This window comes from Helianthus annuus, chromosome 12 (assembly GCF_002127325.2).
Source record: "Helianthus annuus cultivar XRQ/B chromosome 12, HanXRQr2.0-SUNRISE, whole genome shotgun sequence".
NCBI lineage: Eukaryota > Viridiplantae > Streptophyta > Magnoliopsida > Asterales > Asteraceae > Helianthus > Helianthus annuus.
Window position 1 is genome coordinate 101,289,195 of NC_035444.2, and position 16,905 is coordinate 101,306,099.

The 16,905-nt window shown below is 36.8% G+C and overlaps 2 protein-coding genes across 2 annotated transcripts; both read right to left on the reverse strand.

The window, feature by feature from the left end:
* Positions 1–6,048: 6,048 nt before the first annotated feature.
* On the reverse strand, positions 6,049–9,296 carry LOC110892833 (protein FAR1-RELATED SEQUENCE 5-like). The gene is made up of 6 exons (XM_022139978.1): positions 9,125–9,296; positions 8,036–8,828; positions 7,596–7,857; positions 6,928–7,500; positions 6,313–6,836; positions 6,049–6,256 (listed from the first exon to the last, which is right to left on the reverse strand). The coding sequence occupies exons 1-6, from the start codon at positions 9,294–9,296 to the stop codon at positions 6,049–6,051; spliced, it is 2,532 nt and encodes an 843-aa protein (XP_021995670.1).
* Positions 9,297–10,546: 1,250 nt separating this feature from the next.
* Positions 10,547–16,613, reverse strand: LOC110917667 (DDT domain-containing protein DDB_G0282237). Its single transcript, XM_022162148.2, has 11 exons — positions 16,397–16,613; positions 15,972–16,101; positions 15,372–15,544; positions 14,890–15,293; positions 13,943–13,997; positions 13,521–13,855; positions 12,490–12,854; positions 12,012–12,174; positions 11,200–11,361; positions 11,037–11,125; positions 10,547–10,965 (listed from the first exon to the last, which is right to left on the reverse strand). The coding sequence occupies exons 2-11, from the start codon at positions 16,082–16,084 to the stop codon at positions 10,815–10,817; spliced, it is 2,010 nt and encodes a 669-aa protein (XP_022017840.1). The 5' UTR covers positions 16,085–16,101; positions 16,397–16,613; the 3' UTR covers positions 10,547–10,814.
* Positions 16,614–16,905: the final 292 nt, after the last annotated feature.

Genomic DNA, 16,905 nt, shown 5'->3' on the forward strand with positions numbered 1-16,905 from the left:
CACGAGTTTCCTCTAAATAAATTTCGGGACGAAATTTCCACAAGTAGGGGAGACTGTAACATTTGTGCTTGTAATCATTATGAACAGTTCAATTATCAATAAAACAGTTTTATTTTATCCCAATGATTGTTTGATTGTGTTTTACATTTTTCATATTTTAACTTTTGTTCAATTTCAAACTCTACATCGCTTTCTAGAGAATTATACGCAAACTAGTACGTAAACGTACTCAGTCTAATGCGACAAATACTCCGGAACATCAACATATACTCAACATACCTTAAATAACCTTTACATAACTTAGAAATAAGTTTTGAAGGCTTTGGTATGGCAAAAACAAGTTAATTCGCTTACAGGGACTAAACTTGACAAACTGCGAAAGTATGCCAATTTAAACTGTAACGAACATTCTGGAGCATGTCCATAAGTTAAACATACCATAAATATCCTTTACATAGCTTAGAAATAGGCTTTGAGGGGTTTGGTATGCTAAAACAAACTTTTGGATCATTCAGGGGCTAAAAGTGTCAAAAAGTGCACAAGTTTGCACTTTCGCGCATAACTTACGTTCTGAATACATCCGGACATCAAAAAATTTATGTAAGCATCCTAGTATTATGCCTTAGTGTTTGGCATGAGAAAAATCCATTCGTCACGCAATTTGGATCGTCTTTCGCGCTTATGCGCATTCCGTCGTAATTAACCGAACATCGCGACCGTACGGCCAAACGAACCGACATCCGACATATTTTTGAGCACATTTTCAGTTTCCTATACTTTAACATCATTTTAGAGCTTTGAAATGAGGTTAACGGGGCTTAAACGTGCCAAAAACGCATCAAATACCAAGTTTTGGTGCTGCATGGACAAAAACTGCAATTCTGCCAAACTAGGGGCTTACGGACCGTAAGCCATAAGCCATACGGTCCGTAAGGAGTCCCCAGTACAGCAGAACCCACATTAAATGCTGATTGGCTCTTCAAGTTTCGAAAGACCAAATGGCCCTTGCCTCTTCCAGCAAATGAGGGGCAACCTCTGACTTACCACAACATTGTGACAAGTGGACGGACAAGATCGTGGCACGAAATCCAAGAAACGATCCTAACGGTTCCACTTTTCCTATAAATACCCCCCCCCCCCATTTTGCTCAAAACCCACACAATCTGATCTTAAGGCGCTAAGTTGGAACCATTGTTTCATACCTGAGCCATTTTGGTCTAGATTAGCATTGGGGGACCCTCCGTAAGTATTCTTTCGTTCTTTTATTCGCTTTTTTGAGTCCGAAAGTCAACGATTTGTTGACTTTCTACATTGAACAGCTTATGGTCGATGCGAAGTTCATGGAACTTCATAACGTGAGCGTGATCACGATGGTTATAGTCCGTAGTGACTATACCTACTGATCACCACGTTATCTAGGCTCAGTGACGAGTCGTAGTTTCGGCCAAAATGTGCATTTTTGCATATTTTGTAACTAAACTACTCGTGGGAATCAAAGCCGTTTGTTTTGATGTCAAACCTGTTTTCAAACTTAGTTAAGCATGTTCTAACATGCTTAGCTCGTCACTTTTAGTTTAGTGCTTATATAGGGTCGTAAGGTAAGCGATCTAAACCATCGCTTATACTTTCGAACCCGACCCATTTGGTCGATCATTAGGGTCCGACCAAACACATTAGGTGACCATAGCTATAACCTTCCGAGGTTATACCTTGTGGTCAGGATGTTAGGCGTTCCAGACGCGTTCTACGCGAACGACGCGTAAGGTAGCATAAGCTACCTAAACGGGTCGTGATGGGTCGCAAGCACTTAGGTTAGGTTTCATTTTAGTATGTAGGCTTTGTTAAACCATATTACACGAGTCTCTATACTCTTTTGGTTTACGAACCCGCATACTATCCGATCCTTCCGATTTGGTCCGGTATATTGACATAGCTACCTATTAGGTGCCGTTTGATATTCCGTGATCTCTAGCATTATTTGGTTATTATACAAGAACTACAAAGCAATCTCAGGTGAGTACATTGAACCCCTCTTTTACTGTTTTCCAAACTGTTTTGGGGTGAAACACATGTGCCTATCTGTTACATTCATGCTTTCCATGTTTTCACATCATATGCCTGCTATGTTGTTAGTACATTATAGTACACGATTTCATTACATTTCATGCTATGTATGCCCATTGTGTGCGTACTTAGTACATTGATTTACATAACATTTATGTTGCATATGTTTACTCAGCATATGGACACATTGATTTACATGAACATTTCTGTTGCATATGTTTACTCAGCATATGGACACATTGATTTACATGAACGTTTCTGTTGTATATGTTTACTCAGCATATGGACACATTGATTTACATGAACATTTCTGTTGCATATGTTTACTCAGCATATGGACACATTGATTTACATGAACATTTCTGTTGCATATGTTTACTCAGCATATGGACACATTGATTTACATGAACATTTCTGCTTCGTATGTTTACTTAGCATACTTAGTACAATTGTTTACATCACATGCCTTCATTTTGTTATGACATTTAGTTTGTTTAACATGGGATAATACATTCACTAACATTAGCTACGCCGTTCGTTAGTAGGTAGTGGTACCATAGGAATTGACAACTCCCGTTTCTGAAATCCTGGGTTTGATAGGATTGGAAGGAATGACCGAATTCGATATACATAACTTAGATAAACCTTTAATTTGTTTGAGGGTTTATCGCCGCAGTCTCAAGGCTTGGATGTATGCATAGTATACAATACCGCATAAATGTTAGTATCAATAGAGCATGCATTTTTCCACAGAACATAACGTTGATTTAAACCACGTTTTACTTCAACGACTTGTTTTGTGCATTTTACATATGGTTTAAGTTGATACATTTCGCTTACCATACATGATACATCTGGGATGCACATTACATGATTTACATTGAACATAAACACGTTGACATTGACATACACATTTGGTGTTTTACATTGAACATAAACATTTGACATGGTTTCCACAATAACACTTGACATTTGGTTTATACATGAACAATTTACATGGTGGATTGGTTTGGGTAAATGGTTTGAGTAACGAGGAGTATGTAATATGATGCAAACATGGTGGATACGCCGCTGGTACTTCCTATGTATAAATGTTTGTATAATATTGCATATCTTAGCGTTATCTAAATCATTTCAGTTTAGACATATAACATTTTATACAAATAACACACTTTTCATAAAACATTGTCTTACAAAACAACTTATTATATTCAACTCATTTTACTTGGTTACTCGTTTAACCTTGCACTTATCTATACATATTATCTGATGTTATCGTTTTTCAAATGGTTTACAAAGCAAGACAAATTACAAGGTTCATGACTGACTGTTAATAAACATTCTTTAAACTCAAGTCATGAATCCCATTTTCACAAAACCTATGTATCTCACAGGCATTTTTATGCTGACGTACCTACTTTCACATGTGTTTTCAGGAGCTGTTCCATAGGATGTTGATCACGATACTAGGGCGGACCTGTGCCTTAGAGACTAAGACTGGAGATAGACTTAGTTAACTATGTTATAAACTCTTTGTTTTCCTGTTTAAGACAATGTACTACCCTTGTTTAATAAATAAAATGTAACTTTAATTTCCATGGTTGTATAACAATTAATTCTGTCCACAACACTCCCCGACGTTTTCCGCCGCGGTTGCATGTTATATGCGGTCGGGGTGTGACATGGATGGGCGCAGTTTTTTGAAGAAAATATTGGGGAAATCATTGAAAAAATGAACAAAGTTGCACATGTGCAAAAGAAGAAAGAACGTGATACCTCAATGCCAAACTTTGATCTCGGCATTAGTTCACAAGACTCTGGGAGCATATCGGGTGAAATAAACTTAAAATCTGCTGGGCATCAACAAAGCGCGTCTATTAATCAGCCGGTAGACATCAATGAAAAACTGAACGACGAGGAACAACTGATATGGTCGTATATGTTGGCAATCACCAATGACAAAAATGATGGAGAAAAACGACAAACAACTCAAGAAAAGAATGCAACGAAAAAGAAAACGAGAGCAATGTCAGAAGAAGATGCAAAAGCAGAACAAAAACAAATGGAAAAGGAACTTAAGGCAGCAAAAATAGAAGCAGAAAAGAAAGAAGTCGAAAGACTGTTCTTGTAAGTTTTATTACATTTATGCATTATGAAGTTTGCAAAATATTATTATGATTCACATGTGTAACTGATGTGAACATATGTATACAGGAAAGATATTTTCGCAACTGCATACGGACTGGAAACAAGAGCGTTTCTGTTAGCACACCTTATTCCAGGCAAACAGCTGTACACATGTGCTATAGATTGTTGGGCGGGTGTTTTGAATCATCAAGAAGGTTTGAAAAATAAGGATGGACCTAAACGTTTGTTTTGTTACACGTCGACAATTGTAAGTATTATATGATAAACAATTTTTTACCATTACTATTAAATATACTCAAACGTGTGTTTTTTTTTTTAAATAACAAAACAGAATGGATGGATGCTAAACAGAAAGCATACTGTGGAGGCAAGGACAGCAGCATTCAAAAAGAACCTGTTAATAGTGCTTGAACGTAACACCGACAAACTTGATCTGAAATCATATGATGTAGTTGTGATTCCTGTACTGGAAAGTCACCACTATTACCTAGTATGCTTTGACTTGAGGGAGCCGTCAATTGAAGTGATAGATAACATGCATCCAAAATTTGCTTGGGTATCGATGAAAGACGGTAACAGCTTCGCGTCAAAAGGCACACCAAACAAGATTGTAAGTTATTAAAATATAATGACAATGACATTAAACAGTGATACACATATGCACCATTTCAATGTGGATGTTGATATCACCTAACATACACTTCATTATTTGGTAGAAACATATCATATGTGCTTACTTGTGTAGTGTCCAACACCCGAGTGCACAAGCACTATCAAGCGTAACACTATTAAAGAAAAGATTGGCTGGGCAACAAGAGACAACTTCACTGACTGCGGGATTTTCGCCATGCGGCATATGGAGTTGTACTATGGAAAGAACAAACCGTTTGAATGCGGATTCAACAACAGGGAATCAATGCAACAAAGTCAGATAAACAACCTCAGGATGAAATATTGTGCAAGAATCCTACTTTCTGATGCAAACGTGTTCAAAGAAAATGTTATAGCGGATGCAAAGAATGAAGCGAACACGGCCAAACAGAATGAACTGGAAGGTGCAACGTACAAAGGATAGATGGAAAATCGTATCATTTCGATATTGCTTTTGACTATTATCCCGTATTGATACAATCTTTAGATGTTATGATTGATACAATATTATTAGTATAACATGATTGTGTAAGACATATTATGCTTTATGCACGTTTAAAGTCTAGCATCTATATTGGATACGAATGTTTATCGGTTTTGACAGTTGTATGCATTTCACGTGTGTAATGTGTTAGTAAACAGTATCATACAGAAGAAAAAACGTATCATACAAAAGAAAAAACGTATCACAACTTTATGATAACGTTATATAGCACACGTGAAATACAACCACATAACTAAAAAAAATGAACGTATCATGGCTTGGATTATTCTGAATGATTTTTATTTGTAATATATCATATGAAATGTACAATGATTTTTATTTGTAATATAATAACAATATCATATGAAATGTACATATAAAATGAATGTGAACAGATCCATCAGACGTGTAATATGATGTCAACATCGATGTTACCATAAAACAAGTAATGCATACATGTATTATAATATCACATTGAATATAACGTCAAAATATGTAACACCATGTATGCTTATGTAACATAAACTCAAGTTTAGACATGTAACACAATCCATAAAAAAACATGTCATCACAAACAGGATGCATGTGTAATACTAGAAAAAAAAATCCATAATCCCATGAAATTTATTCGAAGCACATGTGTAATGTAAGAGTCACATTGCTTATTATGTAAAACAAGTCTCGATATTGTATAAACCAAATCACTCTTCAAGCGGGTCGGACGAACGTATGGTAGATCTTCTAGTGGATCTTCTAGTGGCCCGAGTACAAATGCGAGACGATGGTCCAACAGATGTATCACCGTTAGACAAATCAACGACACCAACGTGACATGAATCTTCTGGAACAGCAACATTACCAGCTTTAACAGCTTTTGCAGCAGCAGCCATGGCTTCTTTGGCAGCCGAACTTTTTCACAATTACGCGAGTCATGATCATTAACGTATTTCTTGCATTTTCCACACAGCCTAGTAGTGTTAGCACTATTAACAACAGCCTTTTCCCCAGGACCAATGAGTCGATGGTTGGTACCGCACCCTTTGTTCCGAATGCCTTGTGGCGGATTTATCGAGACTTCCATATCTTCAGGCTGTTTGAGAAGGTCACTGATCACAGCTGATGTCTTGTTACACGCCGGTTCGGTCGGGAATTCGCGAAACACACGGTTCCTAATTTCTTTAATTTCACCAGACAACTCAGAAAGTTTACCAATATTACGCCTTAAACGATCAGTACACTCAATGACCAAATCAAAAATCTCATTCCGGATAACAGATTCCGCGTCTGTATCGGCAGAATACCTGTTCGGCATGCTAAAAACCCTCCTTGGCAATATGTCTCGTTTCCATCTACCAGGTTGATACTGAACGGGAATTTCATCAACCTGGTTGTATCTATACACACAAAAGGCATGCCTACACAAATAGCCAAGGCGCATATAACCCATACACGAACATGAAACCGATCTATCACGTGTATCAAAACTGACCTGCATCACATGTGTATATGTTAGTTAAGAAAACATAATGTTGATAATTATAATGTACATATGTAATACAACAATATAATAAGCCAATTACCTCAAATTCATTAATATCTTTGTACTGCCTGTTAGTATGAACAATGTTATAAATTTTTACCCCATCAAGTTCCGGGGTTTTTGAAGCAATATAGCAGAATGTCATGCCTTTGTATATCTCTTTTTGCACCTCCAAGAACAGCGTATGTGTATATAACTCTGAGGCATGTCTTTCGATAGGCACGTTCTTCGGCATTGATGGTGCTATTGTGTTACTTTCGAACTCCAATCTGCGTTGAGTGTACCGTTGCCCATCAATTGTTGTGTCGAAACACATCAAGAATTGCACGAGCGTGTTTGTTCCACTAGAATTTGTTTTAAACAGGGAATTCGAACTCTCACACCTCGAGGTGGTTTTCATTAGACAACACATGTGCACATCCCTAAAATAGCACGGAACCCATTGATCCCTAATCTCATACATCTCGTTCAGCCAATTATTTTCTTTCAAGTGTAACCCTTCCATAAGCAAATTCCATCTTTCTTCAAATTCTTCAGGTGTGATAAACAAATTCCAAACCAGCTTATGTATAGCAGCTCTCAAGTCTATATTTTCCAATACATCACCTGCAATCTGAATAAAAAAAAATCACAAACATAAATGAATGACATTAAAGTATACAAATATTACATGTATGTAGATGAATGTATGTAAAAATACTATCATACCTTTGCAGGAATTTTCCTTACGATATGCCACATACACAGCCGGTGAATAGATTTATTGAATACACCTGAAACTGCTTGTTTCATCGCAGCATCCTGATCGGTCAACACCAACGTTGGTTGCTTATTGTTATGAGCTTTAAGGAATGTGGTAAGCAACCACGTGTAAGAACCAATTGTTTCATCGTATAATAGCCCAGCACCAAAGGTGACACACTTTTTATGGTGATCGACACCGGTAAACGGAACAAATATCATGTTATACCTTCAAAACAACATAAAACAATGAATTTAGTGTAATATGACAAACATAACATCAGTAATACATTCATTAATAAAATACGAATTGTTTTTACATAGATGTAATACAACAAAACAGTGTAACTGATTGTAACTACATTGTTCGTATCATTTATGCAACATAACAAAGATAGAAAACTTACTGATTCGTATGATATGTTGCATCAAAACCTAACACATATCCGAAGGCTTCGTAATTGCACTTGGATACGTCATCAGCCCAGAACAATGATCTTAGCTCACCGTCAACCACCACACATTCAAAAAAGAAATTTGGCAGATTTATCATACGAGCTTTTAACGTATCAACAACCATTTGTGCATCCTTCTTGCCGATAAGAGACCGTAGATCTCTAGTGAAATTTTTGAATTCTACTACAGTTCCTTGTACATTATGGTGCCCACCCTTTAACGAAGCTCGCATCTTATGCGCGACATTAGGGCCAATTTTGTTCAAGCTTAGTTTGTAAATGAACCTCTGGTCGTCATAACTAAGTTTCCTCCTTTTTCTGGTAAAGTCTAGATTGTCCTTGTCGACCAATCCATGATTATGAGCTTCAATAAAACCATAAATGAAAAATTTTGTAGTGCCTAAGATAGCTTTAAGCTTTAGCCGCGCCCTGCAGTCAGTAACTTTGTAGCTGCTACTTCGAGATACTTTAAAAGCACTAGGGTCCATCGATTCAAGTTGTGTTTGCTTAGGTTTACTGGATCTGGTACATTGCATATACCTATGTGTAACAACAGTTCCATTTCTCTTCAAGGCACCCAAACGTACAGAAAACCCAGACCTCTCAGCATAAGACTTGTACATATTCTCAGCGTCGCTCCATGTGTCAAAAACCATTCCGAAGGTAGGTGTATATTCAGGAGACACCAAAGGTTTCCAGAACTTTGTTCCATTAGTTGTTATGTATACATGGCTTGTTATATCTCCTTCAATACGAACACGAAAATTACAACCAAATAAAGAAAAAACATTGCACATATGCATTATAGTAATATATTTAAAAGACGGACATATACGTACATACAACACACACACACAACATGTAAAACATAGATACATACATACATAGGGTCCCTACATACATACGTACAATAAAGAAAAACAACATATTATATTGAAAATACAAACATGTTAACAATTAATGATATATACAGTTCACATCGTAATACAAACACGTGTACACATGTGTAATACACATTTTTTTAATAAATAAATAAATTACCTAATTGATCAACGTCATACAGACGTAATGGACGGACATTATGACTGCCATAACTTGAATTGTTAGCATCAGTTGACTCATCGATGCGTTCATGTCCGTCATCATCGTTAGAACCGATTAATGTGTCAACAATAGTTGCACCATTGTTTGTAGAACTGCTGGATGAAGCCATACCTGAACGATTTAACGACAATATCGATTAAACAACAATCAAACATGTCCGAATTCCGATTATGAACAATATGTGATAAAATAAACATGAAATCCGATTACCTACGATTGTTAAACACGAATTTGGATGCGAAACAGCTTTAATTCGGTATGAGATCCGTTATATGTATGAGTAATTGATACAATTATGGAATTGATTGATGTAAGATTCGATAATTGTTGAACACGAAACCTCCAGAAAAGAAAATAGAGACTGTGTGTGGGTTATGAATTAGGCGAACAGAAAGTGTGTAAATATGTCTGTTGACAAAAATACCCCTATGTTTAATAGTTTTTTGGTTTTCTCATTTATATCTAGTTTTCTCATGATCCTATCCCTATATATATATATATATATATATATATATATATATATATATATATATATATATATATACACGGGGCTGCTAGAATGAGAACCACCTCGAGTTGTAAGAACCGCGAGAACTACACCCCACGGAGCGCCGTTCGCCATGATTTTTTTTTTTACAAGTAGATGTGGGTATTATAAACACAGCCGTAAAAAATCATGGCGAACGGCGCTACGTGAGGTGTAGTTTTTTACACCACAAGTTTGGTGTTTTTTAATTTTTTTTCTTTTTTCTTTTTTTTTTCACCAAACTTGTGGTGTAAAAAACTACACCCCACGGAGCGCCGTTCGCCATGATTTTTTACGGCTGTGTTTATAATACACACATCTACTTGTAAAAAAAATCATGGCGAACGGCGCTCCGTGGGGTGTAGTTCTCGCGGTTCTTACAACTCGAGGTGCTTCTCATTCTAGCGGCTCCCTACCTATATATATATATATATATATTGCAGGAGCATGATGATGATGCGTTGAAAAGAAATCTAGTATGATGGACTAGAAACGCACTTAGTTTAAATTTATGTTTTGTTGTCTAATTTGTTAAGTTCTAAATGGCACATTTTCCATTTTGAACAATGTATTCCCTTTAGCATGAAATAAAAATTGTTACTTTATATACTTGTTGCAATTAATCGTTATGAATTCTCAAGCAATCTCGTTTTCGTCTCACTCTGATGTTTCCATCATCGGTTGTGGTGTAACACCCAAGCCCCAAGTGTCATACATGACCTATGTATATGGGCTTGGGGCGCATGACTTTATAACTTTACACTTTGGACTACCTTTTTAACTTCGTAAATTTAAGTGTAAATGCCATGTAAAAGGTATTTATTAACATGAAGTAAACAATTGATCATAATTTCACAACCTAAAAAAAATCTGACAGTTGATGATAATTTTACAACTTAGAAAGAAAAAAAAAAGATCTCTTGCCAAAAGCCAGACATCAAAAATTCCCTTTTTCCAGCTTACAAATTAAAGCTCATTCAAGTATATGTATGTTATGAAGCTAATTTTTAATTGCGCTAGATAAGCTCTCATACATGTTGCGGGGTGAACCTCCAAAAAAACAAAATCTGAGTTTGGAGAACAAAATTCATTTGTCAAAAGTTAGTCTTCTTTGAGCTTATTGGCATACTTGAGAAAAGCGCGAGCAGGATTGTCCCTTGGCGGTGCACGCACGCGACTAGACCTCCTTAACGCAGCCTCTTCTTCCATTTGAATCCTCTGAGCCTCCTTTGATTTCTTCTGCATTTCACCTCTGCAAAAAAAAAGGCTTTCAACAAATCAACCAACATACGTTACAGCAAATAACAAGTTGACGAATCTCACGATATTTTGTTATAGCGTTTCTCCAGCTGCTGTTTAAGAGCCTTTTCTCGCTCGCCCTTTTCATTCAGCGACCCCATCAAAGCATCAACCTGTCATGACAAGTCAACAAAATGAGACACAGCTTTGTAAATGTAAATGTAAATGTAAATGTAAATCTATATACCTCAGGCTTAGTGGCATAGTATCCCCACTGTTTGTGATCACAACTTTCAACAAATATCCGTGCTTCCTTGCGAAAATACCAGTACCTGTTATAATCCCTGTCTTTACCTAATGGGTTGGTGCGTATGAATCTTTTCTCCATTTCCCTATCCAGATATTCTTTCTGTAGATACAAACAAACAACAAAAATCACGCTAATCTAAAACAATATACGGAACAGATACCGACACTGTAACAAAAATTGAATGAAAACAACAGGTTGCAAAATACGCTGGTCAGCAGATTGGGCTGATAATTGACAAGTAGGTTGGACACATCGTAAAATTACTATGTGTGTGTTATATTATATATATATATAAGGGAGGGTTATCTTGAGAACGCTAAATATTGCGAGAACCGTGAAAACGAATAGAAAAACAATCAAAATCATTTTTTTAATACAAACCTCAATCGAGTTAAAATACAACATTAAAAAGAATTTACTCTTTAATAAATTCATCTCTCCTCTCAAAATCACTCTTAATAAATTTCTGACACGTGTAAATAAACAAATTTACACATGCGTAAATGACAAACTTACACGAGTAAATTTTCTTTATTTACGAATACATGTAAATTTAATTTCTAATATTGTATTTGTATAATAATGACAGGTGTAAAAAATTTGAACTTGAATTGTTTTTGACCAAGTTTGGTGGGTTTTTTTCATTCGTTTTCATGGTTCTCGCAATATTTAGCGTTCTCAATATAACCCTACCTTATATATATGTGTACGTGTAGAGAGAAAGAGAGAGAGAGAGAGAGAGAACTTACTCTCTGTTGTATATTTGTTATATCCTCTGTCTTGTTTTTCTCAGTATCCATCGATTTCTTCGACCCCTTTGCAGCTGAATCTTTGTTACTTGTTACGGTGACTTCTGCACCCACCTTTACCTTGTTTGCCTCCTTCTCAGATGTATTTCCTTGTTTCTTCCCACTGTACAATAAAAACACCAGCCATACTCAACATGATCTTTCAACTAGAAAATTTATCATCAAATAGAAAAGGTAACGGTGGCAAAAGTTATATTATTATTCCAAATATAATATAATTTTAATAGACTTTGGAGGTTTAATACTTTATAAATACCCTTGGTGAGACATTGATTCTGTTTCAAACGTTTTTCACTTTAGTTGACCTATTTTTATGTTACCAGTTTGTCCCATTAGAGTAAAACTCAACCCAAATCGACCCATTCATAAGTAAACGGGTCGAATATACGATCTCTAAAACAACAACAATACTTGAAACCTGTTCTCAGATGAGTGCTTTTTCTCAGCGGGTTTCTTTGAAGCATCTCCATTGTGTTCAACGCCATTTGAGGTGACCTTCGCCATTTCTTTTATCTCTCTCCTCATTCTTCCTTGTTCCAGTGCTTCACCTCGTTTTTCTGCTGCCAATGCCTTTCGCTCTTCAATATATTCATCCAGCTTTTCTCTCATTACGTTGCACGCAAGGACTTCATTAACTAACTGAGCAAAGATAGCTAGCTTTGCATGAATATCTAAGATACCGTAATGACCGCGCTTAATGGTTGTTATGTGAGTAGATAATTCCTCATTGCCAGCCAGTTCTAAGAAATCACACATGTAATCCGTCCAGGTGACCAATGAAATCTGTATTGAAAGACATAAAACACATGAGTAAAAAAAGAAATCAATTTCAGAAAAAAAAAAAAAAAAAAAAGACATTCAAGTACGGTTTTGTCCTCTTTAACCATAAATGGGTTGATTTTGGTTTTATTGTCTTTAATGGATAAACTTAATAAATTATATTAAAAATTAACATGTAAAAAACAGCCCATATAGTATTCAAGTGCTTACCCCTCGTAAAACAGTTCATTTAAAAACAGATTATTATATCATATAATGATTAAAAAGAGTAAAGTACACGGATGGTCACTGTGGTTTGCAAAAAAATTGAATTTGGTCCCTAGCTTTACAAAAGTACAAGGATGGTCACTGTTGTTTGCACTTTGTAACGCATTTAGTCCCTAAGTTAGACCTGCTAAAACCTTTAGATTTGTTAGTTGGGGACAAAACGTGTTACAAAGTGCAAACATCAGGAACCATCCGTGTACTTTTGAAAAGTCGAAGACCAAATCCAAAATTTTGGTAAACCACATCGACCATTTGTGTACTTTGCTCAAAAAACTAAAAGTCATGTCGGGTTAAGATGACCCGCATTGGAACTACCCATTATCACCTGCTACCAACCCACCCACCCATTCAAGCAAATGAAATGCATTTGGATTTTAAGAAATCATGAGTTGTGAATTGAACCTTAGCCTTTCGTTTCTTCTTCTGTAAAGCTATAAAATAATCACCGTCATCCTTTATAAGCAAACGAAGCAGAGCAGAATAAGACTCCACGATGAGAACTACATTGCTGTCTTTATGGCAGATGGCATTTTCAAAATCATCTAGTGAAAATGGTGACAAGTTCAATAGCCTACTATAAGAACAACAAAAGTCCCAAATCATCAGAAGATCACCAACACACTCCATTGGCACTTTAAAGTCTCTGGTTGGTGGAGGACGGGTAGTAAATACGGGATCATCAGCAGCAGGTCGCACCAACAGATCATCAATTGGATATTTAACAGGCACATCATTCTCTGCCATGTTTAGATACATCAGAAATTAGACGAGTTAATCACACTTTCACTCGCCACAAATATGTTAAATAGAATACAAGAATATACCAATTTCTTCATCATTTTTTAGCTTCTTTCGCTTACGTTCTCCATTAGCTGCCTCCTGAAAAAAAAAATCATCAAACAAATGGATTACTTCAGAGATATAGATTCCATTCTTTTTACTTCCAATGCACTAAACATCAACAATATGCTTCAGCAATCATATTTAACAGTAATAATTTAGAGAATAAATAAATTGGACATCAAGTGTCAAGGACTAGGGGTGAGCATACGAAAACCAACAACCGAAAACAACTTAACCGACCGATTACGATTTCGGTTTGCCCTTCTTTTATAACCGAAACCAAACCGATAGTTATATATTTATGTGATTTACATGTATATCAATGTATTTGAAACATATTTTCATGTATTTCACGCATTTTCCATGTATTTGAAACATATTTTCATGTACTTCCTTGGAATTTCATGTATTTTTCTTGTGTTTTCATTATCTGTATGCTTGAAAATGGTTCAAAACACTTGACTAAGTATTTTAAGCTTATAAGTTTGCGCAAGTTTTGTTTTGGTATTTAACCGAACTTAACCGAAACCAAACCAATAACCGATAACCAACGTATTAACCGACTGGTTTCAGTTATGGTTTTTTCCTAAAATCAAACTTCGGTTATCGGTTTCGGTTATGCGTAATAACCAAACCGAACCGACATTTGCTCACCCATATCAAGGACCACCAGACCCTTACCAAAAAACTAACCCCTTATCCAACCTGCCCATTTAGCTATTTCTAATTTATATCATGTTCCTATATTCACTTGATACATGTAATTATTTGCTGTACAGAAAACACTAAAAACATATTAATAACTTTTTTGAGAGCAAGGGGGCATCGCCTCACTGGTCTACACTAAGATCGGTACATGCCTCTTGGTTCCAACATCTGTTAAGCCTTACCATTCTATACAAACAGGGGCCACGAAATAAAGTGTTACCTGGTCTTTCTTAGAAAGTTTCCTCTTGGGTGAAATCTTGTCTCGTAACTCTTCCGGAAGATTAGTTGAGATCCCATATTTATGTGCCAACTTATCATGAAGCACCCAAGGAGCACTCCTATACGTAGACTCTCTGATAAAAGACTTGAGAACATCTCTACTGAACGGCAACTTTCGCTTGATCAAATCATCTCCGCTTACCACAGCGTTTTCGGTTACTTTCTTATCTTTATCAAGCCACGCTACCTGGTATTGTGTCTTTTCAACCTCCTCGTCGATTACTTTTACTATTTTACAAGGATATATGCGGTTATTCTTCCTTCCATATATTTCAGTACCCTCTAACAAACGCTCTTTCAGCTTTGTGGAAATACTTGTCACAAGATCTCTTAAATGGAGCATGCCTGCAAACAACAAATACAACTATACTCAAACTGAAGAAGCATCAGACAACATTTCTGTAGGAAGAGAAGAGTGATTACTGAATTGAACATCACGCAGAACAGGCTCCATGAGTTCTTTAGGGAACTGTTGAACCTTCTCAATCGCCTGTTTTTCTGAAACCAGTGCCTCTTCGTAAGTCAAGTTGCCCTTTCCAGTGCTCTTGCACGTCCATACCCTTTGACGATACAGATTTATCCGTTGCAAGTATTCACTGTGTACCAAAAACAGAACATGTAACTTTCATCTTTAAAGTGAATAGTAACATTCGAACACAAAGAACCAATGGCGTAGCATAATGGGGGCGGGAGGGGGCGGCCGACCCCCCGAACTTTTCGTTCGGTAGTTGAGAGTATGTAGTTTTCATATAAAAATTTTTGGGTATATACATTTTTTGACCCCCCGGTTTTATAGGATTTTTTTAGTATATACGTTTTCGACCCCGCGATCGAAAATCTCAAGCTTCGCCACTGCAAAGAACATAAGTATTTTTTTCTTTTCACTGCTCAAGTAACAAACATAATGCACAAAAATAAGCCTGTAGGGCTAAAAAAAAAGTTAAACTACTAGGAATGTAGTAGCAGATTATACATGGTTAATAAAACTGGGCAAAAAATAAAATAAAATAAAAAGAAAGGTACCGATAATCGCGAAAAATCTCTTTAGTAAAGCGAATTTGAAACACCAACTCGTCGGGTTTCAAATCATCAGGTCTCTCAGAAAGAGAGAACGGTTTCCTCTTAAGCAATGGCATTTCATCAACCAACTCAACTGCACAACAACAACAGATCAATTAAAATCCCCAAATGCCATACACAATTTCTAAACCCTAAAACGCTGGTTTTCTTCTGGTCTAAACGAAACAAATCTGAAACTAACAAAACGATGTCGTAATGATATAAATAACAAATGATGATACAAGTAAAGGGCTAATCGGATGTAAAAAAACCTAACAGTAGAAGCAGGAATCGAAAAAAACAAAAAGTGAACAAAGTTCCCGCCAGAATTTGGTAAAATGGTGTGAAGGAGTAAAGCAGTGAAAGTAAAGAGAAATGAGGAGATTTACCGGAGATTGTTAGGGTGCGAGCGATCGTGAAGAGGAAAGTGAGGGAGAGAGAGAGAGAGAAGAGACGGTGGGTGGGTGGGTGGGTTTTGACGGTGGCGATTTCTCTCCGCACCAGTCTCTTCCCTTGTTCTCGGGAGCCAAATATCAAGGTTAAACGTCTCTACTTATAAGACTACCCCCTTGGGTTTTAGAGAACGCCAAATACCCCCCCCCCCCCTTGGGTTAAACGTCTCTACTTATAAGACTAACCCACAATGTGAACTCCTTTTACTGCGTTCATGTATGGGAGTTGCCAAGCTTATCTTTGGTCTCCGCACATGCCAACCATCTTATGTTGGAGCGGCTGTTACTTTGTTTGATGAAGGACTTCAACAAGCCATTGATGATATTGTGGTTGGCGGGGGGGGGGGGGGGGGGGGGGCGTTCTTTGGGGACTTGCAATGGCGATTGGCTTCCTTGCCAATCAAAGAGGGTGGGCTTGGATTACTATCGGCGGGGGATGTCGCGTC